The sequence below is a fragment of the Podarcis raffonei genome, chromosome 3, assembly GCF_027172205.1.
Source record: "Podarcis raffonei isolate rPodRaf1 chromosome 3, rPodRaf1.pri, whole genome shotgun sequence".
Lineage (NCBI taxonomy): Eukaryota > Metazoa > Chordata > Lepidosauria > Squamata > Lacertidae > Podarcis > Podarcis raffonei.
The window spans coordinates 53487443-53513285 of NC_070604.1; the positions used below are offsets into that span (position 1 = coordinate 53487443).

The window sequence follows — 25843 nt, forward strand, 5'->3', positions numbered from 1 at the left end:
TAGATTGGCATGTTCCATTTATTAAGAAATGACTACAATTATTTGAGAGATTTCCTCCTATGTAAACATTGTCTAAATGTCCGAGAACGTAACAATACCAATTCATGATTTGTTGTGCTTGCACTTGGCAATTCAAATGTTATTGACAGGGGATTTTGAAGTGACAATGAATGCAGCAGGAAATCTGAAAAAGAAACTAGAGGTGGCCTTTTAAAATCAGTATCAGAAAAACATATTTCTTTGAATTAGCATTACTCACTTCATATGTTAACAAGGTGCTTCAGAACAGCTTCAAAATATGTTCTTCAAGCTCTAATTCTTGTCTCCATGATGAGAGGGCAAGAGGGTGTACAGATTACAAGGAACATGTACTAACCAGTGGATATTGCAAACGAAGGAGCACAATACAGCACATAATAGCTTTTAAAAAAAATCTTATCCATCAGTGCCGTGTGCCTCTTGGTTCAGCATCTCAATCTTATCCCGTGCTGCACCATCCTGAGATGCTGGGAGATACTTTTCTGAGCCACTGTCTTTTTTCATATGCTCATTGAGTTCTGCCCATGTATTTGTCAATGGCTTCCCAAGTGTTTCTGGTAGCATCAGGGTTAGCACTCCACTCAGGAAGGCCATGACTCCTACAATCAGCTAAAAGAAAACAGGTCATGTAAGTGAGAGAAGCTAACTGCATGAAAAGCAAAACAAGAGGTTTTATTTACTATTGTTAACAATGACACAGATGAAGTTGCAGAGCAACCCAACCCCCCAAGTTGCACTTGAGAGGGTTGGATAGAGCCCCCCCTCCCAGCTCTGCTTGGCTCTGCCATCAGTAGGGGAGCCCCACCACTGAGGAGTGTTGTAATTCAAACCATAGCTTAGCTCTGGATGAGGCAGCAGCAGGATGACAGGGAGGACTGAAATGGCCATGGTTTTAATTTTGAGTACCTACAGGCTTGTAACTTTAAGCTTAGCATTAGTTTGGCTTAGCATCATATGTGAACTGGTCCATTGTGGATATGCTCAAGTCATTTTCAAAGGGGCTGCAGTGCTGATATTTGTTTGTTCCAGGCCTCAACTACTGGCTGTTCTCACACCTGGCCATCTAGTACATTACTGGCATTGTCAAGTTTGATGAAGCTGTTAAAACAAAGCATTTACCTGTGGCATAAAGATCCAGACACTTGACAGGTAAACACAGAAAGGGGCTACCACGCTCCCTACCCGGCACATCATGCTCCCACTGCCCACTGCAAGGGTCCTGAACAGTAAACAAAAAGTCCAATTTCAATTGATACTGTTATAAGCAGAAGACATTTTCACAGAGCAAAGCTGCAGGATACAATTCCAATTCTTAAGGGGTAAAGAGTTTTGCCTTACCGTGCAACTGTTGGATATAGCTCTGCTGTATACAGGTAGATAAGGCCGAATGCAACACCTATTGCAAACTTTCCAGCCATATTTGCTGCAATAACTAGAACACTGTAATCCTGTTAAGAGGAAACATAGTTTTATAACAGCATAGGGAGCATGAATTCACTGAGGGTCACTGAGGGACTTATGTTCCAGAACTCAGTTCATAAAAGCCTTGCTATTTTGTAAACATTCAGGAACCCCTACTGTACTGTTCAGAGCAGATAATGGTTTGGTTTCCTTTACCGACGTGGGGATCCAGGGCACAGTCCTTCAATGGCTGCGCTCGTTTCTCTCTGGTCGGGGACAGAGGGTGGCACTTGGGGGGGAATTGTCATCGCGCCACTCCTTGGTGTGTGGAGTACCTCAGGGTGCGATACTCTCCCCAATGCTTTTCAACATCTTTATGCGCCCCCTCGCCCAGCTTGTCCGGAGTTTTGGGCTGGGTTGCCATCAGTATGCCGATGACACCCAACTCTATCTGTTGATGGATGGCCACCCTGACTCGGCCCCAGACACACTGACCAGATGTCTGGAAGCTGTGGCTGGATGGTTACGTGGGAGCCGGTTGAAGCTAAATCCTTCGAAGACAGAGGTCCTGTGGCTGGGACGGGACGATATGGGATTGGGGGGGCAACTCCCATCTCTTGTGGGGGCGCAGTTAGTGCCAGCACCGTCCGTTAAGAGTTTGGGTGTAATCTTCGACACCTCCCTTTCCATGGAGGCGCAGATTGCAGCTATAACAAAGGCGGCATTTTTCCATCTCCGCCAAGCTAAGCAGTTGGCTCCTTACCTCTCTCGCCCTGACCTAGCCACTGTGATCCACGCGACGGTCACCTCCAGACTGGATTATTGTAACTCGCTCTACGTGGGGCTGCCCTTAAGACTGACCCAGAAACTCCAGCGGGTGCAGAATGCTGCAGCGAGACTCCTTACGGGGTCTTCGCTGCGAGATCACATTCATCCGGTGCTATATCAACTGCACTGGCTCCCGGTGGAGTACAGGATCAGGTTTAAGGTGCTGGTTTTAACCTTTAAAGCCCTATATGGCCTTGGACCCTCGTACCTACGGGACCGCCTCTCCTGGTATGCCCCACAGAGAAACTTACGGTCTTCAAATAAAAATATCTTGAAGGTCCCAGGCCACAGAGAAGTTAGGCTGGCCTCAACTAGAGCCAGGGCTTTTTCGGCTGTGGCTCCGACCTGGTGGAACACTCTGTCACAAGAGACTAGGGCCCTGCGGGACTTGACATCTTTCCGCAGGGCCTGCAAGACAGAGCTGTTCCGCCAGGCCTTTGGCCAGGGCACAGCCTGACTCCCTCCCTCGGCAATCTTCGCGGAGCTCTGGCCCAATAGTGGCCAGTGGCTTGAATTTAATTAATTTTATAATGAATGATTTTAGAGTGTTGTTTGTGTTGTACTTTTGTATTGTTTTATTGTTGTTAGCCGCCCTGAGCCCAGCTTCGGCTGGGGAGGGCGGGATATAAATAAAATTTATTATTATTATTATTATTATTATTACCAAGTAATTAATTCCATCTCTGCACTTGATCATGACTGGACAGTATTTTTTGACTACTACTGTGGGCCCAAAGGCTGCAGTTTCCTTTCTTAAGTTCCATCTAAGCATGTAAACACTCACATTTTGGAAAAGGTTGCTGGATCAGCAAGTTACCAGTTTTACAGATGGAATATTGCTGGTATTTCTGGAATTTATGGCCCATTTCTTTAAGCCATGGCATCAGCTATGATCTACAATTAGTTTCAGTAACAACCCTCTGTGTCAACCTAAGGTCCCATAATTGCTGCAACGTTGACAAGAGCTGCTATTGCCAAATGTGGCCTCATGTAGCCCAAAACTTGCCAAGAGGAGATGGAACGGGGGTGGAACTGGGGCCATATTCTTCCGTAGCATTCTGATGCAGTAATTCAAGCTGGCAGCAATTCAAAAACCTTGGGTGGAATTCAACGTCACACTGTTACAGATGTTCCATCTGTTCACATGTATCTGCTTGCCAGATAGGATGATATCCCATTTTCTTATCCTCTGCTATCCTGGGAGTTTTCTCAAACCCCAGGAGCCAATTTTGGGGAGTGCACAGGGGGAGGAGAGTGGGGGAACCCCCTGCACTGGGCTTCTGCTGGTGGGGCTCATTAGGTGAACCCTGCCCTTAGACTCCATCTGTACTATACATTTAAAGAAGAACCATGAGACTTTCAACAATCATGGGAACCAAAGTTTGTTAAGGATGTTAGAAGACCCCTGTTTTCCCTAACAAAGCTACAATCCCCGAGTTCCCTCGGAAGAGGAATGGACTATTAAACCACTCTAAGAACTGTAGCTCTATGAGTGGAACAGGCGTCTTCCAACAATCCTCAGCATCTTTAAAAACCACCATTCCCAGGATTCTTCAAGGAAAGCCAGGACTATTTAAAACTATGTGATACTGCTTTAACTATATAATGCAGATATGGCTGAAACTGACAAGAGACAACACATGCCCTGAATAGATCCTCTTGCCTTGCTCAGGATGCTACATTAGTACAAGACCCACAGCATGTTTATATACACCTGATGCAGGTGTGAGTGACTCACCTGAGGTATCACCATGACTAGAGCGCAGATCACTGCACTCGAGATGAGGAATGGGATCAAGGTGTTCCTTCGTCCCAGTTTGTCCATTCCTATGCAAGCCAGGACATAGGCAGGAAGCTCCACAGCACCTAGCATCAGATAATTCACATTTTAAAAATGTGTTAGATACATAAAGACATGGCTAGACTGCTGCTTCTCATGATTTTTATTTTCTCTCCAGTGTGGCCTTAGCCTGCCCCTCCCCTTATGCCTCAGCCCTCCCGATTTGCAATATGGCGATGGCAACAGGGCGGCCTAGAATACTGCGAGGTACTGAATATGAAATACACTTGCCACTTGGGGAAAATGATCTGCAGAAACAAAGGCTGTTACAAAACAACTTTCCCCAGGTGTCAAAAGGATACCTAAAATGGCTCCTGCAGTACTATGTCAAAAAGCCGAAATAAACAAAGAGTTCTTTGCTCTGTGGCACTTTAAAGACTTATTGTGACACAGGCATGCATAGGGTGAAAAGGCCCTTAGGCCTGCCAGTTAACTGGAGCTCATATGACTAACATCCTGACACTAAATATATTGAAATAATGGGCACAATCCCATCAAACTGAAATACTGTGAAATGTCACTGATAAAAATGGAAGAGATTTAAGTGTATGTTTTAAGTCTCCCGCTGAAATCTGCAGCACGGCTCCAATTTGGCTAAACCATTCCTTAAGTGGTCAGAAGCTGATAAATGTCTTCACGATTACAGAAAAATTCACTTTTGTAACAGTATCGATCCACTGGCAATACACTGCTGCTTAACAAAATGGAATACTAGCACCTTATCTTAAGCACATCCTCAAAAATGTCAACTGATGATGCTAGTTTGTGAGAAAGAACAGCCCAGCCCCATCCACGGCTTCTGATGCTGTGGCACAGAGGCATTTGTCCTGCATACAGCTACAGCAGCCTTTCTAGGCAAGGCAGGTGAGGGAGGGCTGGCCACCTCTGTTCCCACAACCCTTCTGGGTTCCAAGTGCTACTTTCTGTCTGCCTGCATAAACGTCTGCAAGAGCATTAAATGGCCAGAGGACTATTAGGATACTCTCCTAGTAGCTATAGCAGTAGCAGGTGGCATGGTGGGGCAGAGACGCTGACTTGATCTCTTGGCAGGTGAGTCCCTGCTGCTTAAGAAAGGTGAGGTGGTAGGGAGGGCAGCACGGTCAACGCAAAGGCAGAGCCGACTTGGCGCTCCTGCTGCTGCGTTTGCACTGTGCTGCCCTCCCTGCCACGTCAGCTCTTTCCCATCCAGTAAGCAGCTGCAATTCACCTGCCAAGAGATCGGGTAAGCATCTCCACCCCACCAAGTCATCTGCTGCTAGGCTGAAGGCAGACCTGTACCCTGCCAGGCCTGAAGGAAACCCTTGCATGGTACTTCTGCATTACATAGCAGCTCTTCCATAGTTTTGGTGCTGTTGTAACAATAGCTCCTGCTGCCAAAATAAGGAGACAAAAATGTTCTCTGGATTCAGCACTGGGAACCCTGCACTTGGTTCTAGGCTATGTTATTGCTGCACAGCACAGAAGCATCTGACTCCAAGCATCTGATCATGCAATTTCCAGCAGGTAATCTTATATGTGTAGTGAGGCATCAGTACAGTGCACTGCATGCACAACTCAACATGTGGCACAGAGTACATGTGCATACGCTTGATTTCAGCATTCTTTCCCCTCTTTGTGGATGTGCAAGGATTTGAGGACATGCATACAGAAGTATGCACCTGCATCCTCATAGCACACCAGGTAATGTGTACAGTGGGAGAAGCATGCATACTTGATTCTCATTTTTTGGCCAGCATTTCTAAACCACATTTGTGTAAACCAGGAGTGGCTAAACTGTAGCCCTTCAGATATTACTGAACTGCAATTCACACGATCCCTGGCCATAGGCCATGCTGGCTGGGGCTACAGGTTAGCCACCACTGCTGTGAACTAACCTTAAGTGAAAGCCAAATAATTCATGCGAATAGTAGCCACTTGAAACCAACCCCATAGTAAGAAATTCTGTAGGTCTAAAGGGACAGAGAAGCTTTGCAGAACAGCCAGAACATTCATACAGGCAGACTATAGCCTAACATGTTTTAAGTTTGACAGTATTATATCTTAGTGAACAACAATGCTCCTTGCACATGTTTCTTTGCATCTCTAAAAGTAAAAAGTCTAGAGACTTGATGAAAGCTGAACATTTAGCTGGAATATCCCTGAGAGGGCCAGGTCCCCATTCCCATAACCACAGCCCTGCTTGAAACATGACAGTATTACCCTGAAAATCATCTGTCTGTGAAATGGCCCTCACATTATAATTTGCATGTGTGTATGAACAGGGCCTGAGTTTGGAAGTTCACTGGTGGTGGCGACAATCACTAGACATTTATTTTTAAAAAGTTGGTTGCATTTCTGTTGCAAGTACAGTAAGTTACATCAAACAATATTTACCTATGAGAAATAGATTTAAATATTCATTGCCTCCAAGGTTCACGGAACTGAGGGAGAACACATAATATCCTAAACTCCCAGTGAACCAAATCAGCCAGACTGTAATGGTCCTTCTTGCAATGTGCCAGTTATGAAACAGATCTAAGATGTTGTGCTTCTTCACGGGAGAAATGTCATTATCACCCGTTCTGCTACTGACTAGATCATCTTGGACGGGACACAGTTCAGATATTTTACAAGGAGTGCTTACTTTATTCCATCTTGCCATTACATTAATTACTTTTTGTGCTTCTTCGTATCTTCCCTCTGTGAGCAGCCAGAAGGGTGTCTCTGGGAGCATCCAGCAGCACAAGACAAAGGGGAGAGTTGTTACGGAAAGGCATATCTGGTAGACCCACCAGGTGGGGGCCAAGTAGCCTACCAGAGCCACAACCATAATCCCCAGTGCAAAAAACGCATGGACGTGCATGGATGCCCACGTGCGAGCCTTTATGCCAATATATTCAGTCACATACACAAACACTACAACCAGATAGCCACTTGAAACCTGGGAGGTGGGGGAAAAACAGAGAAAGAAAATGGCTTCAGTCTAGTCTTCCTCTACAACAATAATTAAAAATAGATGGTCATGCTGCAGAGGCTCAGAATTTCAAGAAGTCTGCGATCTGCAATAAAGAGGAAAGCGGTGATCCAAGAACAAACGAAGCAATGGTATTGGATATAAATGTAGGCCAAAAAGGGAGCCAATATGAATTGGATCAGGGTGATCTGGGTTCAGATTTCCCCTCAGCAATGGAAAACTCACTATGGGCTCATCCACACTTCTGTTTGTCCCATGATTACTAGGCCTGAGTCAGAGAGATTTTTCTTTTGTCCCACCGCATTCCCTGGGAAAACCCATGCTTTGCTGCTGAATCAGAACAAATGTCAATCAGGTTTTCTGCGGATTGATGTTTGTTCCAATTCAGCTGTATTGGAAAGTGGCAGGACAAAAGAAAAGCCTCTCAAACCCAGGCCTAGAAATCAAGGGGCAAACAGAAGTAATCATGGAACAAATGGATGTGTGGATGAGGCCTAAGCAGTCTTGGGACAATCACTCTCTTTCTCAGCCTAGCTTGCCTCAACAAAGCTATGCAGGGGGAAAAGTAAGATTACCCAAGTTCACTTCCCTGCTTCTTTGAAAGAAATATGGTATATGGCTATATATAAATAAGAAAACATTCAGTATTTAAGATCTGTTGATCAAATGAGAGAAGTACATGTTTAATGCTTTCACCTTAAATGAATGATACTTCAAAGTGCTTCGCTTTGGCTGGATTGGGCCTACATATATTAAAGGGCATTCAATATAAAACAAGGTTAGGCAATATGCTCAGAGGCAGCCAGGCAAACTCCTGGAGAAACTTTAGAAGCTCATAGAAGCATTTTTGTGTCACTGAAATCGTACTGAGATTAATCCAAGTGCTCTGGCTTAACTGGTTTAGAGACTGCAGCTAGAATATGCTTTTGGAGGTTTAATAATGAAGAGCCTTCGAAACAGTCAAGGAAATTATTTTGTTGGAAAAATCAACTTGGGTTCTTACCATTGCAAGCAGGAAACGGACAATCACAAAGCTTGTGTAGTCAAATGTGAACGCCACTGCAATGCCAAATATAAATTGCCCAGTGCTGGTGAACCACATGACGGGCCGTCTCCCCATCCTGTGGAATGCAGTAAGAAAACAAGCATAAAAATAAATATTGCAGAAACTGCATCAGAAAAGCATTTCTAACTCTGGAGCTTGCATTACCAGAACAAGAGAGAAAGAAGGAAGCCCCACAAATGCTGTACCTAGCAGTTTATGGCTTACTGCAGATTTTACACTTGTTATTTACTAGATTTTTATACTCGATATTTCTGTAATAGATTTTTATTAATCTCTTTTTAAAAACAAAATTATTTTCATTTCATCAACTCAAAATGAGTGGCTTTTTCAAGGGCAGCTGCTATTACTTTATCTTTGGATAGAGTAATTGTATAGAGAATGAAGGCAACATCCTGTCGTAAGCAAACTTCCAGGGGCCAGAGGCAAAAGTAGGTGGAGCAACAGATGTGACTCTTGCCTTTGCACAGTAGGCTACATTCCTTCCTTGCAAAACAAAAAATATACAGACACACACCTACAGCCAGCCAAAGCTACACACTTCTATGTCCTATTGAGTTCAGCAGGAGAGAATGCTTAATTTAACTCCCACTTAAGTTTAAGAATTTTTTTAAAATGCTTGACTTTGGCTAGAAGTTTAAGTGTTCTGAGGTCACAGGCAGACTACATACTTTTAACTATGGAAAGGCAGCGTACAAAGGAAATGATGATGATGATGATGATGATGATGATGATACAAGCCTCATTGCTTGCTGCCCATTCTCAACATTCTGTAGGACCATCTGAAGTCCACCTACAGTGATGCTAAGGGGCTGGAGTATGTCTGCATTATATTGTGTGTTGCTTTTCCTCAAAAAGGATACTGAGGTGTGTGGTGGAGTTAGTGTAATTTCTCCAGCCTACGTGGCAGCTGCATTCCACCTACATCTTAGGTTCCCTTAGGCTACAATTCTGAGCATGCATGAATAGGATTACCTTTCCGTTTTTTATGCTCAAAATACATTCCCATGGATAACACATAAGCAGGGCCTCCCTCCCAAGTTAATAAAAGTGATCCAAAAATGCACTGGAGCTATGTGCCTCTGGCTGAGTAACTTTTTTTCTTTTCTTTTGACTAGGGCATCAGAGAGGGTGGAAAGAGAACAGGACACCAACATTGCATGAGCTTGCAAGTCAACTACATTTCCTCTTGAAAATACTCAGTTAACATGCCTTGTTCAAGCTCAGCCTCCGACTGTTAACTTGATTGAATAGGAATTTTATTCCACATCTCTCAGCTCTGTGCTTTCTACTGCAAGCAGAAACTTGCTTGAGAAATCTAGAATGATATATTTTGATGGCATCCTTCTGCGCTCTCCTGTTGCGTCTAACAAACCAGACCATGTCAGGAGGGCTTTTTTTGGGGGGGGGGATGGGGATTTGAACCCAAGTCACCAAGGTGGTTCAGTACTACTGTACCTGTCAGCAATATCTCCAAAGATCACTGCTCCAAAAAGGACTCCCAACATGAATGTGGGCTGTGTGAGTTTTGCAAGCCATTCCCGCTGACAGACCAAATCCCACTCTGTCACGATGGTGCTCTGCCATTTGGTCTGGTCATAGATGAATCCATCAGTGCATGGAACATCCGTCTTGTTACCACTGTATTCGTAAGTAAAATTTGAAGTGTCCTCTCGTTTGGACCTGCTGCACTGATTAAGTTCCCAAACATCTCCATTTTCCAGCTGGACCAAGATGTAGTGTTGTGCTGATGTCCAGAGTGCCCAGGCATCCTCTATTCTTGAACTAGATGAATTATAAATCAGAACACTACTCACGTTTCCAGGGACACTGCATATGAACTTTGGTGTAACAGCCAAGAAGACAGAAGCTAAGTAGTGGATGCCGCAAGAAATAGACTGAAAAACAGATGCAAAATAAACCCATGCCTGATATCTGAAAAGGAAAACAAATAATTAATTACCATTATATTTACCATTTGAAATTATATCCTGATGTTATAAAAAGTGTCGCATTTTTAAACTCAAAGAAATGGTTTTTAAAACTCAACTTTATCCCAGTGAATTGATAGAAGAAAGCACAGTTCTATTAAGATAAACAATATGTACATGGATCTGGTATGCCTTGTGTAAGGAACATAGACACAGGATCAGGGTCCAAAGTGTTTTGCAATCTGCAGTTGAAGGATTAAAATCTACACATTTTAGTGAGACAACTGGCAAAAATGACACCGATTTTAGCCAATCCAGTTTATAGACCATAAATCAATCTTGTCCTTTTTGCATATTTGGATTTCAAAATGGCTTGCTGCTGTTTCTATATTAACAACAGGTCAGGGGTGGAGATGGATGAAAATCAACCTGGGGTGTCATGGAAAAAAACATTAATCCCGGAAATTGCACAATCTGAGGCGGGGAAGGAACATCTCTCCACGAAGTTCCCCTTTCTTGAGAATAGTCTCCACAGATGAAATAAAGGATTCAGCACACACTTACTGTGATAAGAAGTGGAATCTACACACATATAATACCCATTTTGAAAATGCTTTTTTTAAAGCTTTTTTAAAAAAAAAAATACATTGAATTTTCCATAAGGCTCACCATCACCATCTAGTGTCACATTGTATATTGCACTTAAAACACACTTAAAATGTTTTATTTGCAGCTGTATAGCTGAGTCCAGAGTTACAGCCCAGTTTCAAGGAACAGCACCTCACCTTTGCTTTAACAGACTATATTACCTTTTTCTGAGCACTTCCAGTGCTAGCTCTTTAGTTACTATTGTTTGTTGACTGACTGTGACTTGTCTAATTATTGTTATGACTACTTTTTCTGTTACCTATAGATTTCTTTCACTAGTCAAAAACAGTAAGCTTACTGAAATGCATCTTAGGCAACCTTGGATGAGTATATACTTTTATTAAAAAAGGCATTTATTTTGTTGAGAGACATCTATCCCCACTTTGATTATTTTTCCTAACCGTTGGTCTTGATTTTTTTCTTATATTTTCTGCTCTGTAGAACCATATTCATCTTTTTTGGGGGGGTTATGTGTAAAGTTCCTTATGCAAGTTTTATTCCACTGATTTTCCATATATCATGCATACAGCTCTCATCAAAACAAATAAATACAATTTGCTTTCATCAAGAGTCCTTATATCAGTATGGTATCTCAACATTTACAACTTACTAGCCTGAATAACTAGGTAATTTTCCTATTCCCCAAACCCAGCAAGTCTTGTACACAACACCCTCAACATACCAGGCCTACTGTGAGTGGAAAGGATGAAGAGCTTCTGTTCACAAACCCAAATTACTGCCAACATCGGGCAAAAGCCACACAAAGGGATTCCAAAACTGGCTTCACATCCACTTACTGCAACACTTCCCAAAGGGAAGTCAAGAGAAACTCGACTTATGGAAACCAGAAGCACACAGGACCCGAGCTGAAGCAGGGCTCTGAACGAAATGTACTGAAGAAATTGTATGTGAAGGAGCACTGAGGGAAATCTTCATTTATCACTGCCACCCAGTGTCACAGCTGAAACAAAGATGCAGAGAAGCAATGGCTGGAGGAGTGGTAGGAACAGGAAAGACCCTTCTGGCCTATCTTCAAATCCAGAAGTTAGCCACAGTGCCTATGGGGCCTCCCAGAAGCAACCTCATCCCACATTATTCTGGAGGCCTCACTCTCCAGAGAGGCTTTATGAGATGGGGGTGGGGATGAGAACAGAAAACTTTCCTTCCATGACCTTCCTCAAGATAGCTAATCTTAGGCTCTAAGCCTGTGGCTGGATCTCCCAAAATAAATGAACAACAGGTTATTGAACATATTTAAGAAATAACAGCAAAACAACCCCAATAAAAATGCCTATCGATCAATAAAACCATTACAGACTAAAGTATATGGGGCAAGAAAAGGAGAAGCGCTAAAATCCCATAGCAAGATGTTGCATTTCCCCTTCTAATCTGGAAACCTCAGAGCATCCCACAGGATTTATGGCACCAAAATTATTTTGGTACTTTTCCTGTCCTTCCAAATACCTTCACTAGGAAACTGCTTATTCACAGACAAAAAAGCAACTGCAGGGCAGCAGGCATCTGAGGGGTGTGTTCAGAGGGAGGAAAGTCCCAGTAATAATGCCACCAGTGATACCTACTGTGTTCAACAACTTTAAGAAGAAGGCACTTCTTTCCACAAGCCAACAACCAAGTATAAATAGCTGGACATTTCTTCTTTTGGGTTACAGAACTGTCAGAAATGTATGGAAAGTTTGCAAGGCTACACAGCCCAAACTTTCCACAACACTTGCTGCTTTGTGCACTACTGGATGTCATGGAAGGACAATTCCAGTCCCCTCCCGAGGTGCTTTCAGAAATGTGTAAAGAAGTGTGTCAACAACAAACCTATTTGAGATGACTGTGTAGAGCAATCATTTGTGGAATGGATCTGTGGTGCTCTAGTATTTACCATCCCGTTAGGACAGGAGTGGGCAAACTTTGGCTCAGGAACTGAATGCAGCCCTCCCGGTCTCCCTGTTTGGCCATCAGAACTCTGTCTAGGCTACACCCCATCTCCCGTCCTGCCCCACACCCTCCTTGAGTGTTTTTGCCTGGCTGGAATGTGTCCTTGAGCCCTGATCACGCCTTTGGCTTCCCTGGGTGGAGGATAGAGAGGGGTGTGTGAGTGCATGTAGAAACGAGCCTACTGAAACAAAGGTGAAATGTGCATTCATCACTCTGACCCCTTTGCCTCTGACCCCATTCACTTCCACCATGTAGCCCCCAGAAGGTTGCCCAGAAAGAAAAGCTTAAAAAAAAAATGGTTCCCTAGCACTGAGCTGGCTCCTATACCACATGAATAAATCAATCCTTAAAATACATGAAGCCAGGAAAGTCATAGAATAGTGTGGACTTTGTGCAAAGCAAAAAAACAAAAGTAAAAGTCAATAAACTCCATTATGTTGCTTCTCATTTATAAGTACATTTTCTGAGGCCAAACACAGCAAGTAAGAGCTTAAAATGTCACTAAAAGGCACACATTTCACTGGGAATTAAGTGCCTTACGTAATCTGTTCAAAATACATAATGAATGCTGTGCCCATTGAGCATGCTCAAGCCTCACTGGGCTGTTTTGGGTACACTCCACTCCATTCTGGTGTTTTACAGTGGGGTTGGACACATTTGTACTCAATTCCAGCTACAGTGGTACCTCGGGTTAAGTACTTAATTCGTTCCCGAGGTCCATACGTAACCTGAAACTGTTCTTAACCTGAAGCACCACTTTAGCTAATGGGGGCCTCCTGCTGCCACTGCGCCGCCAGAGCACAATTTCTGTTCTCATCCTGAAGCAAAGTTCTTAACCTGAAGCACTATTTCTGGGTTAGTGGAGTATGTAACCTGAAGCGTATGTAACCCGAGGTAACACTGTACATGAAAAATACTGCATTTCTGCACCGATTCCTATGGGCAGCTCTCACTTCCATCCTTGAGTATATTTAAAAACAGCTTATCCAAATACAAAATTTTTCTTTTTCCTTTTTGTAGCTACCGTTTTAAAATATCAAAATCTCCCTTCCTCCATCCTCCTTTACCAGTCACTTCATTCCACTCCCATCCCATTTTCAGATATCCCCCTCTCTTGTGTCAGTCAGCATTCTGTGGCCAAGCGTTTTGGGTTATTTTGTGGGACTTCCTGTAGCTTAGAGGTATTTTTTTACCTCTGCAAACCTTGGGGTTATCCTGGGTCTGTCAATATCACCCCCTTGTGTATGGATGGTCCCTTTTTGGGTACGTATGTGTGAGCACACGAGTGTCTGTGTAGGCAAACACTGAAACTAAGCTTAGTAAAAGCATGTCAGATATCCTATAAATATGTCATAACAGACCAGACAGTCAAGGCCTAATTGTCCCTTTTTGTTACCTGTATTTTTCATTTTTGGTATAGACCCATAAGGATTCCCTGGGTCGCAAATAAAGCCTTAGGCAGTCACTTGAACAGAGGCCACCTGCTATAATTACAATGAATCTGTCAGCACTGAACATGCCTCTTGACCTCACAAATACATTATGAACCCCACAGAAGGGGAAAAAATGTTTGGGTTAAGCGGATGGAGGTTCAGATTTAGAGCAAAGCCATTGCAGGTTGACATATAGGGTGAAGGAAGCAACCCCACTCCTTCTCCCCCTCCAGCTTCCTGCATTACCAGTGCTGCTCTTCCTTTAAAAAAAAAAAAAAGCACATGGGGGCACCTTACATACATAGATTAGTTCCTCGTATGTTCCGTTAGCCCTTCGTATCCCACTTTTAAATGTCCTGGTGAGACTTTTCCCAAACAAGAACAATCTGCTTCTGTCCATTAAAACCTAGTTCTGCCTTTCCCTTCCTTAAATCCTTAAAACACATACACAACCATTTAATAACAAACAGGTACAGAGGAGCAAATTACATTTTTGTATCTCATTACTGGATATGCATTATTTTAGTTAATTTCTAATCTTCAAATGCTCTTCAGCATAGTACTTCCATCCATCAATTATGATGCATGTTTGATGGGATTTAGTTCATTGGTTTGTCTATTTATGCAAGTTATGAAGCAATACCAGTGTTCAATAAAATAATATGTTGTGGTAATGCCAAGCAAAACCCAAAGGATGATATCCAACATTGGGCATATTCGAAACGGACCCACTGAGACCAATGGAGTTGCAGAACCTAAGTCAATTAATTTCAGAGGCTCTGCTCTATGACTTTGTTGGATATCACCCTAAGTCTCTGCTAACTACACACTATAATTGAGACATCTACAATACCATATAATTGTCTGAATATTGTCTATATTAGGCCTATTTCTGTATTTGCACTGGGGTTCTTCTTTTCTCCACAGGTTGTAGGGCTTCTCAAATACCAGTGAAATCTAGAACACACTGAACCCTAGAGCAACTTAAGACAGTTAACAGGATACGTTAATATACCGTGAACAATATCTCTACATGCGTTCAGGTTTTCTTGCTTTTAACAGACTGCTCCTCAGGGTTTGCTGGAACTGATCAAAATTCTGCACATAACATCTGGATTATTTACCAGTCAGTCACAGAACAGAATTTGCCCAAGGCATTGTGGTGCTTTTGTATTATGATACAGGTGCACTTTGCAGCATTACTGAGACAAGATTTCACTTGCGCATCGAACAAAATATTTAATAATTCAAGCAGTTGCCCACCCATGGAATTATAAACAACTGTGTGAGTCCCAAGGCTGTCTTCTTTGGCTTATAAGCAAGGCGTGCCCTCCTGCAACTAAAAGAAAAACGTGCAGAGATTTAATTTCTACGCCTTTTTCTAAGAAAGGTACAAGAAACCACCAAGATAGTTACTTGGAACTAGAGGTGAAATTAATCACATCTTTGAATTCCCTGCTTGGTGTTCTCCTCTTTTTAAACCTAACTGCAGCAGTAGGGCTGAGGGCATGGTGTTGAAGGAAAGTTGTGCTTTCGCCCATCTTTACTTTCATACCATTTTCCATTTTCACCCCTTTGCTGCTTTTCTATTGCAAACAGAAAGGAGGATGTGCACAGGGGAAAGAATTTCTAGAAACCTACAGTCCAGCAAATAAAAGTCAACAGCAGGTATGGGAAACCTGTGATGCTCCAGATATTACTGGACTGTAGCTCCATATGGGGTGTATGGGGCACCAGAGGAGGGGAAGCACCTTTGGTGGGAGCACATCATGCTTCTTCTGGGATAGTTTGTCCATCTTTGGTTCCCACCCTATGCTCAGCTCCCCAATATTTTATTCCAGTTGGCACTCCTGCTTTGGTGCTGCTTATGCAGCGGTTTGACTCCACCCCCCAAGGTGCACTCCATTGTCTCTTGAAACAGATGGATGCCAACAATAGCTCCAATCTTTCCTGGCCATTGGCTTATGGAAGTTGTAGACCAACATCATATGGCGGCCCACAGGTTGCCCATTAGTGCATAGTCAAGCAAATGAATAACATGTAACCCACACTGGTAATGTGCATCAAATCACCAGTTCCCTCCAGGCTTTATGTAGTTACTACCAACATAATGTTGCACTGTGCTCTTGACCTTTTAGCCATCAAGAAGTTGCCAGTATTGGTTGTAATAAAACGCAGTGCAAGGCAATAGTGGCCATGAGCACACTGCTGTATTGTCGTTTCAGGTGTTGGGCTAGGATGGAGGCACCCAAAGTAGTCCATTGGGGCACAGAAAAGGGGGGGAGTGGCAGCAGAAGTATCAGTGGAGAGGAAGAACAACAGAACGGACAAACAGCAGGTTTTGGACAAGCAGTCCCCATGTGTTTTTCCAGGCTATACAAACATTTCTCTCTTATAATGGCTCTAGTGTTCAGCATTAGCCCTTGAATGCCCTGTCAAGAATTCATTTCAATAACTGTCTTGTTATTCATCAGTGGACTCCAATCTAGAGATAAGCTCCAATTAAATGCCAATTACACATGCATAATTGGCCAATTACTGTATTTGCCCAGTTATTTGTAGAGAGAGAAAAGCTCACACTGATATATATTAAGCCTTCCTCTTTATTATTACCGTATAATTTACTATACTTGATTTTCCATGTATACTATACAAAGCACAACTTCCACCACTGCAGAAAAAAATAGATGATGACTTAAATGGAATATATTGACCAATTCCCAGCCCATTTTCAAGGAAAAGCAGGTTGAAAGCAGAAAGTTGTGTAAATAATACCCTTTTAATCTCCTACCTACCCTAATGATCCTAAAAAGGAAATAACATATTGTTAACGTATTGTTAACTTTTAAAAAAGTTATATTAATAGCAAAACATTCATTGGTTCATCATTTGCTGGTGAGGATAAGCAACATAGAAAGTGGCTTGGTGAAGCAAGGGTTCCCTTCTGCTCCTGGAGCAGCTGGTTATATGAAATTCAGAACCTTATATAAAACTCTGCTATCGGAGTAACACTCGTGAAGATTTATGCTCTTCGGTAAACAAGAATGGGGTGGGGAGAATTGCAGGTTTTAGCTTCATAGTTTTAACAGGTAAATCTTAGAAGCAACAAGCTTAACATTCCAAGAGGGATACAAAGTGCCTAGTCAGCAAACATTTGATTGCTTATGAAGGGTCAAAGATACTTACTAACCTGAAAAAGCAAATGACTGAAGATGCATAAAAAACATACTCAAAGCAGCTATAAAGCAGTCACAGTTTCTATACGCAGTAGTTCTTAAGAATGCTGCTTCAGGACCTGATCGAGCCCTCAAACTCTAACTGTACTCAGCTTGAACCACCCTTGTAGTTATGCGTTAACATGTCATTCTGTGATAAAACTGTGGACTCAGCTACATTAGTCAAAAAACAGAGTTTTAATTGTGTTATAAACATGCAACACCAGATGGAGCTGTAGAGCACAAAACTTTTCTATGCGATTTTACATAGGGTTTTTTTTTTTACTTTAGTTACAACGATTTAATTTATGACTTATTTATAGCTTTTTTCCTGTGTGTAGATCCACCCAGTGATTCTGGTTTTGGATATGTGTGCGTTATATATGCACATACACAATGCAAACTGAAGGTGAGTGTAGGAGGGCCTACATGCGTATGGTTCAATGTCTGCATTTCCTGGACTTTCTTGCTTTCATGAGAAAGTAGTCTGTTTCAAATTATTGGAAGAGGAGCCATAGCTTGTTGGTATAGCACATCCTTTGCATATAGAACACCCTAAGATCAACCATTGGCATCTGCAGGTTAAAAGGTATCCGGAAGCAACACTGGTGTGAAATATTGTGGGCATAGGGCAGTATATGAATTCAATAAATAATAATAATGTTGGAAAGCCACTACTCATCAGACACCTCTGGGTTAGACAGGCCAATGGTCTGGCTCACTATAAGCCAGATCCATACATATTCGTAATAACAGCATCTATGTAGAAGCTTTATGCTGGGGCAGGTTCCACAGGGGGGGATGTATTGGGACACCCGATCTCAGTGATCACGGGCAGGAGGAGGAGTTATGCTAAGACCAGACCATGTCATTACCGAGGAGGCTGGTTTAGTCGTTGTTTGAGGACTATCCCTGCCTCCAGGTCTGGTCCTGACCGGAAGGATACAGTAATCAGCAAGGGAAACCCACATGACCTGAAAGTGTTGCTGTGCAATGCCAGGTCAATGATGAATAAAACCACTGCCATCCACGACCTGATTGTGGATGGAGGATTTGACCTGGCATGTGTGACAGAGACCTGGTTGGATGAAGCAGATGGGCCTGTCCTTGCCGCTGCTTGCCCACCAGGTTTCTCTTACGCACAGCAACCCAGGTCATGTGGGCGGGGAGGGGGGGTTGCAGTGATTTTTAGGAAGTCATTAGTCTGCACCAGGCGTCCTATTGGGAAGACCCAGTTTTCTGAGTGCATGTTCTGGAAGTTGGGCAATAGGGGCAGTACAGGATTCCTACTGGTGTACCGACCTCCCCGCTGCACCAAGGATTCCCTGCCCGAGCTGCTTCAGGTCGTGGCGGATATGCTCCTGGAGACACCTAGCTTGGTTGTCCTGGGGGATTTTAACATCCATGCCGACACGACCTTACAAGGGGCCGCTCGGGACTTCGTGGAAAGCATGGCCTCCATGGGGCTGTCCCTGAATAAGTTTGGCCCAACTCATAGCCGTGGACATGCCTTAGACTTGGTGTTCACCTCTATGGATGTTGGTGATCTGACACTAACTAAAAGCGAAACGAAAGAAGTGCCATGGTCAGATCACTTCCTGGTGCAACTGGACTTCTCCGCAACCCTTCCCCTCTGCAGGGAGGTGGGACCGATTCGGATGGTCCGCCCCCGCCACTTAATGGATCCAATTGGCTTCCAGAGAGTGGTAGGGGATGCTTTATCCCAAGTTGATGGCCTTTCAGCTGATTCCCTGGTGGCACGCTGGAATGCGGAGTTAACCAGGGCTATTGACTGTCTGGCTCCGAAGCGCCCTCTCCGATTGCATGGAGCCCGGACAGCCCCGTGGTTTTCCCCGGAGCTGAGGGTGATGAAACAATCGTTGAGACGGCTAGAGCGCCGGTGGCGGAAAACTCATTCTGAATCAGACCGGACACGGGTTAGAGCTCAACGTCGAGCCTACCAAGTGGCAATGGCGACGGCGAAGAGGGCCTTCTTCGCCGCCTCCATTGCATCTGCAGAAAACAGCAGCAGGAGACTTTTTCAGGTGGTTCGCAATCTATCGGAACCACCTGTACCACCGGGGCCTGGTAGGGACCCCAAGATCTCCTGCAATGCTTTTGCCAAGTTTTTTGCAGATAAAATCGCTCAGATTCAGAAGGAGGTAGACTCCACCGTGGGAGCAGGGCCAGGGCGGGAGAGTGCTAGAGTTCTGTCTGGTCCTGTTACATGGGATCAATTTCAATCTGTTACCTCCGAGGATGTGGACAGGCTGCTTGGACAAGTGAAACCGACCACCTGTCTCCTTGATCCTTGCCCATCCTGGCTGATAAAAGCAAGCCGGGAAGGGCTGGGCGATGGGCTCTGCGGGGTGGTGAATGCTTCCCTCTGTGAGGGAGCCTTCCCAGACCCGCTGAAAGAGGCGGTTATTAAACCGCTTCTTAAAAAAACATCTTTAGACCCGGCCAATTTGGCCAACTATCGCCCAGTCTCAAATCTGCCATTCTTGGGCAAGGTGATTGAGCGGGTGGTTGCTGAACAACTCCAAGCACGCCTGGAGGAAACGGACCATTTGGATCCCTTCCAATCAGGATTCAGGCCTCACCATGGGACTGAAACTGCCTTGGTCGCGCTGGTTGATGATCTCCGGCGGGCTAGGGACAAAGGTGAGAGCTGTTTCCTAGTTCTGCTGGATCTCTCAGCGGCCTTTGACACCATCGACCATAACATCCTTCTGGACCGTCTAGAGGGGCTGGGAGCTGGGGGCACTGTCATACAGTGGTTCCGCTCCTTCCTCCTGGGCCGTGTCCAGAAAGTGGTGGTGGGGGATGAGTGTTCAGACCCCTGGGCTCTCACTTGTGGGGTGCCTCAGGGTTCTGTCCTCTCCCCCATGCTTTTTAATATCTATATGAAGCCGCTGGGAGAGATCATCAGGGGGTTTGGACTGGGTGTTCATCAGTATGCAGATGACACCCAGCTCTACCTCTCCTTTAAATCAGAACCAGTGAAGGCAGTGAAGGTCCTGTGTGAGTGCCTGGAGGCGGTTGGAGGATGGATGGCGGCTAACAGATTGAGGTTGAATCCTGACAAGACAGAAGTACTGTTTTTGGGGGACAGGGAGCGGGTTGGTGTGGGGGATTCCCTGGTCTTGAATGGGGTAACTGTGCCCCTGAAGGACCAGGTGCGCAGCCTGGGAGTCATTTTGGACTCACAGCTGTCCATGGAGGCGCAGGTTAACTCTGTGTCCAGGGCAGCTGTCTACCAGCTCCACCTGGTACGCAGGCTAAGACCCTACCTGCCTGCAAACTGTCTCGCCAGAGTGGTGCATGCTCTAGTTATCTCACGCTTGGACTACTGCAACGCGCTCTACGTGGGGCTACCTTTGAAGGTGACCCGGAAACTGCAATTAATCCAGAATGCGGCAGCTAGACTGGTGACTGGGAGTGGCCGCCGGGACCACATAACACCGGTTCTGAGAGATCTGCATTGGCTCCCAGTACGTTTCCGAGCACGATTCAAAGTGTTGGTGTTGACCTTTAAAGCCCTAAACGGCCTCGGTCCTGTATACCTGAAGGAGCGTCTCCACCCCCATCGTTCAGCCCGGACACTGAGATCCAGCGCCGAGGGCCTTCTGGCGGTTCCCTCATTGCGAGAAGTGAGGTTACAGGGAACCAGACAGAGGGCCTTCTCGGTAGTGGCGCCCGCCCTGTGGAACGCCCTCCCATCAGATGTCAAAGAGATAAATAATTACCTGACATTCAGAAGACATCTTAAGGCAGCCCTGTTCAGGGAAGTTTTTAATATGTAACGCTGTACTGTTTTTAACACTGATTGGGAGCCGCCCAGAGTGGCTGGGGAAACTCAGCCAGATGGGCGGGGTATAAATAATAAATTATTATTATTATTATTATCTGTGATTGGATGCAGGCTCCCAATGAGGAACTCAGAACCTTTTTTGCTGTTGTGCCGCACTGTGGTAAGCCAAGGTTTGGCTTAGCATGCAATCAGAACATGGGCTCATGGTTAAGCTCTCTCCAGACTAACCAAGAGCCAAGGTTTGGCTTAGCACAATGAGGTCACTGTATCATCCAGTGAAATATCAAATCTGACATGGACAACACTTGCTCTGGAAGCCTGCCAGAGTGGCTGGGGTAACCCAGTCAGATGGACAGCTTATAAATAATAAATTATTATTATAATTTATCATACCTGTGCTGAGGGCAGAAAAGTACCCCTACCCCTCTACACACAACAAGGGAGAAGGTGCTTTTAAATCGCTTTGAGAAGTGAAATTCCAGATGCGGTGTTACAAGATCTTGTTTCCTTTGGATAATATTTATTTATTTATTTACTTACTTACTTACTTGCTGGCTTAGTTTGAGATAAACCCTACTGGAAGCAAGAACAACAGGTAGTAGATATTCAGATAGAAACACTTGCACCCCCTCCCAATGCTGCACCTAGTTTACACTAACTCTCTGTCTCTTGCTGTGTACATATCACTGCTTAATCTGGATCCAGTGCACACCCACCACTGGTTTTTGAATCCATATGCACTTTGCCCACTATACAAAATGATCCCGTAGCTTCTTGTGAAACACTGCTATTTGATGCATTTTACCTCAAACCAGCTACAATCCAAAAGAAAAACTGTTCATTTGAGAGAGCCATTGTGCATGCACAGAAGACAGCTTCATGAATAGGAGCTGGGTGTGCATGCAGCTGTAGGGAAACCAAACAGATAAATGCACAGACATCCCAATCCCCTCTGCTGTTTATAATAGCAAGGGGGAAGCAATCTCATTTTGTTTTAAGCCACTAATGTGCCCATTAACTCCAAAATACGGGCTCTCTCACACGCACCTCCCTGCTGAGCCCTATTCCCCAAAACTAGACCGCCCATTCAGGAAAAATCAACATTCTTTTTTAATAAAACCCTGGATTACTCATTCACAGTGACTAAGCTGGCCAGACTACAACACATGTGCTTAATAAATAAACTACCAAGAAAGCTGTATACCAGATTTCTCTCTCTAAAAGCAAAAACTCTGTAGAGAGAGAGAAAAAAACTTAATAGGAACTGAACCTACAGGTACAAAGAAACATAGAATCATAGAATTGTAGAGTTCAAAGGGAACCCATGGATCATCTAGTCCAACGCCTTGTAATGCAGGAATCTCATTTAAATATACATGACAGGTGGCTACCAAAACTCTGCTTAAAGACCTCCAAGGAATGAGAGTCCACCACCTCTCGTGGGAGACTGTTCCACTGTCAAACAGCTTTTACTGTCAGAAAGTTATTCCTGATGTTTAGTCAGAATCTCCTTTCTTGTAACTAGAAGCCATTAGTTTGGATCCCAGCCTCTGGAGCAGGAGAAAACAAGCTTGTTCCATCCTCCATGTGACAACCCTTTAAATATTTGACAATGGCTATCATATCTCCTCTTTTCCAGGCTAAACATACTCAACAACCTCAACAATTCCTCATAACCTTTTGTCATATTGGTCGTCCTCCTCTGCACATGTTCTAGCTTGTCAATATCCTTAAATTGTAGCGCCCAGAACTGGACACCGTACTCCAGGTGTGGTCTGACCAAAGCAGAATAGAACAGGACTGTTAGGTCCCTTGATCAGAACACTATACTACATCTGTTGATGTAGCCTAGAATAGCATTAGGGGTTTTTGTTTGTTTGTTTTTTGCTGCTGCATCACACTGTTGACTCATGTTAAGCTTGTGGTCTACTAAGACACCAAGATCCTTTTCACGTGTACTACTGGCAAGCTGCCCTGCAGCACATATTCAGGAGAAGAAAAGGCTAAGGAGTAAACCCTACACAAATTTGGAGTGGTGTCCCTAAGATGGTTGGATTGGGCCTTGTACTCCTCCTGCAGCCAAGCTGGCGCCAAATGGTTTGCTCTGCTTTCCTTTGGACCCATCAGCGAGGCAGAAAGTAAGGACTTGTCATCTGGGCAGCTCAGGACCTCTATACACACTGCCCAGGCTTGTGCCCGAATGAGTTTACTTTGGTGCTGCTAAAACAGCCAAAACAATGTGGGAGGTAGCAGTTACCAGTCTGTGCAGTCACTGTGGGCCCTGTGATTCTCCAGCGGTTTGACTTCACCCCCAGAGGCGCACTCCATTGTCTCTTCAGACAGACAGATGCAAACAGCTAGCAAGCCAGGTGCCCCCCATCTTATATTTGTGCAGCTGGTTCTTCCTGCCTAAGTGTAGAGATAATTTCCTAGAGGTGAGAGCATACTCAAAGAACCCCAAGACACAGGTTTGCCAAGCCCCTCCTTACACACACCCCTGCTATAAGCAGCTTCCAATGTGTTTTGCACACACAGGGCAGGAAGAAAACCTCCACAACCCCCTTCAAACAGAATATTCCATCCCCATGTGGGAATGGGAGCCAAGGCTCACTTGGACCCTACCCACAGAGCTCATGCCACATAAATGACAGGAAGAGTTTTTTTGGAGCATGTGCAAAATAACCACTACCAGACCTCTGGGATAAAGGGGGAAATTTCCATAATTTAGGGAACTTCCTCTTTTTAGTCGTTTGGCCGAAAGATCTCTCACCTCATTTATAGTACATATACTCCCTTAAGGGTTCCTACACCAGTATTTTAAAGCAGGGGCTTTTATTAGCCTCTAAGCCCCCAAACGCTGCATTAACGTGCTGTAGTGAATCGAGCTGGGAAGACACCGGGGTTCGAATCACCATTCATTTCTGAAGCTCACTGGGTGACCTTGGGGACAGCCACCATCTCTCAGCCTAGCCTACTTCGCGAGGTTGTTGTGCGAGGATAAGCCGCGAGCAGGAGAAGAGAAGCGCGCTCTCTGCTTCCCGCTTTTTGGAGGGAGGGCGAGAGTCAAAACTAGCAGCAAGCCTTCACTGGAAGTGGCCAACCTTCGCTCCCCCGCGGTGGACACGTGTTTCCCTCCCGTACCCCTGGCGGGCGCCCGAGTCAAAGAAGCTCTCCGCTTCTCCCGCGCCTCGCCACCCCCACCCTCGCCCCTGCCCAGGGAGCGGAGGGCCAGACCGGAGACCCACAGCGCCTCCAACTCTCCAACCCCACTCCTCCTCTGCCGCTGCTGCCTCCCCCTCGGAGCTCCAGCCTGTTACCTGCCGAAGTGTCCCAGGGAGTCAAAGAGGAGCTCGAAGTTGCGAGCCATGGCGCGGACGCTCGGCGGTGTGCGGGGCCGGCCAGAGTCCCATCTCAGCCTCTCCCCTCCCTGCCCCGCAGAGCCCGCCTGCTGGGAAGGGGCGGCTCCTTCGCCCGCCCGTCCAACAGACGGACCCTTCAGGCCGGTGAAGGGCCGCTCTGTAACCCCTCCCCTGGCGCCAGGGGGGTCAGCTCCCCCGGACGCGCGCGTTCCTTTCCCGCCTGGTGCAGGCTTCGCTCCCTCCAGGCCCCTGGCCCTTCCGCCCTCGCCGGGCGCACCTCAGCTCCACTAGCAGCGCCAGGGTACACCTGAGCCCTTTCAGCGCGCTTAAAGTCCCGTTTAAAGTCGAATTCCCTGGCCAAATTTCCTAGGATATGGTGGTTTTGTTCTTGTGGCCGTTCGCCTTTTGTGGGCTTCCAGTCGGGGCGTATGGTTGCCCACTGTGAGAACAAGTACCGGTATGCTGGACTAGATTATTTTTATTTATTTGCTTTCACATTCGCACCCCACTTTTCCTGCAAGCTCAAGGTGGCGTCCATCGTTTTCTACTCCCCACCCCCCACTCCGCCTGTTTTTCTCCTCAGAACAACCCTTTGAGGTAGGTTAGGCTGGGAGGCAGTGACTGGGCCAAGATTCCCCTGTGAGCTTCATGGCTGAGTGTGGATTTTAACTCTGGTCTCCCAGTTCTTTGTCCGACACACTAACCGCTACACCATGCTGGCTCTCAGATGGGCCTTCTGTTTGAACCAGCAGGGCAATTCTAATGTTCATATATGGAGAACATATATGCCTCCTATGCGCCTCCCCCCCCCCTTTAAGGTGTTGGACACCTTAAATACAACATTGTGGAGGAAATCATTAAGGGCTGCTTCAACCTGGAGCACCCCAAAACCCACTTATGTTTCCTTGTAATACTAAACCTTGGAGCCCTGACTATATGAGACTGAATTGCCAGGTCAGCCTTTAACTCAATTTCTTTACATTCTGGCCTCTGCAGAAATGCAACTGTTTGAGGCTAAGGCAAGCGGCAGTCAATGTGATGCACTCCAGATGTTGCTGGATTCCCGACTCCCATCATCAGCCCCAGCCAACACAGCCAATGGGCTAGAGGCACTGGCAGCAACATCTGAAGGGCACCACGTTGGCTTTTCCCAGGTCTAAGGGATGCCCTGGGACTGCAGAGCAGAAGGAAGGCACACACCCTCCTTGCCTCTGCTATGAAGTCTGTGTGACATACATCCACTAACAGTCTGCACCCTCTTCTTCCCAGGAAGAAGAACATCATGGCAGTTGTGCTGTCAAGCAAAGTCTTTGTGGCAAAGGTCCAGGGCCCCATTCAGCGCCATCATGAGCAGGAGGACCTCCAAAGTGCA

At 45.3% G+C, this 25843-nt stretch overlaps 2 protein-coding genes across 2 annotated transcripts in view; both read right to left on the reverse strand.

The window, feature by feature from the left end:
• On the reverse strand, positions 1-24648 carry SLC22A16 (solute carrier family 22 member 16). Its single transcript, XM_053381673.1, has 8 exons — positions 24430-24648; positions 9583-10059; positions 8065-8182; positions 6482-7028; positions 4007-4134; positions 1378-1487; positions 1159-1258; positions 1-648 (listed from the first exon to the last, which is right to left on the reverse strand). The coding sequence occupies exons 1-8, from the start codon at positions 24477-24479 to the stop codon at positions 436-438; spliced, it is 1743 nt and encodes a 580-aa protein (XP_053237648.1). The 5' UTR covers positions 24480-24648; the 3' UTR covers positions 1-435.
• The window catches only part of LOC128410440 (uncharacterized), a 150559-nt gene continuing 145695 nt past the window's right edge, over positions 20980-25843 (reverse strand). The window contains exon 2 of the mRNA XM_053381684.1: positions 20980-21047. The gene's annotated coding sequence lies outside the window, so the exon portion shown is untranslated. The remainder of the gene's footprint in view (positions 21048-25843) is intronic.

Excerpts from the sequence above, each read along its gene's own strand:
- SLC22A16 (XM_053381673.1), bottom strand. The coding sequence starts at position 24,479 with ATGGCTCGCAACTTCGAGCTCCTCTTTGACTCCCTGGGACACTTCGGC. Across the intron at positions 10,060-24,429 it reads TCCCTGGGACACTTCGGCAG|ATATCAGGCATGGGTTTATT; the intron begins GTAACAGGCTGG and ends TTTCCTTTTCAG. Across the intron at positions 649-1,158 it reads TCTGGATCTTTATGCCACAG|CTGATTGTAGGAGTCATGGC; the intron begins GTAAATGCTTTG and ends GTTTTCTTTTAG.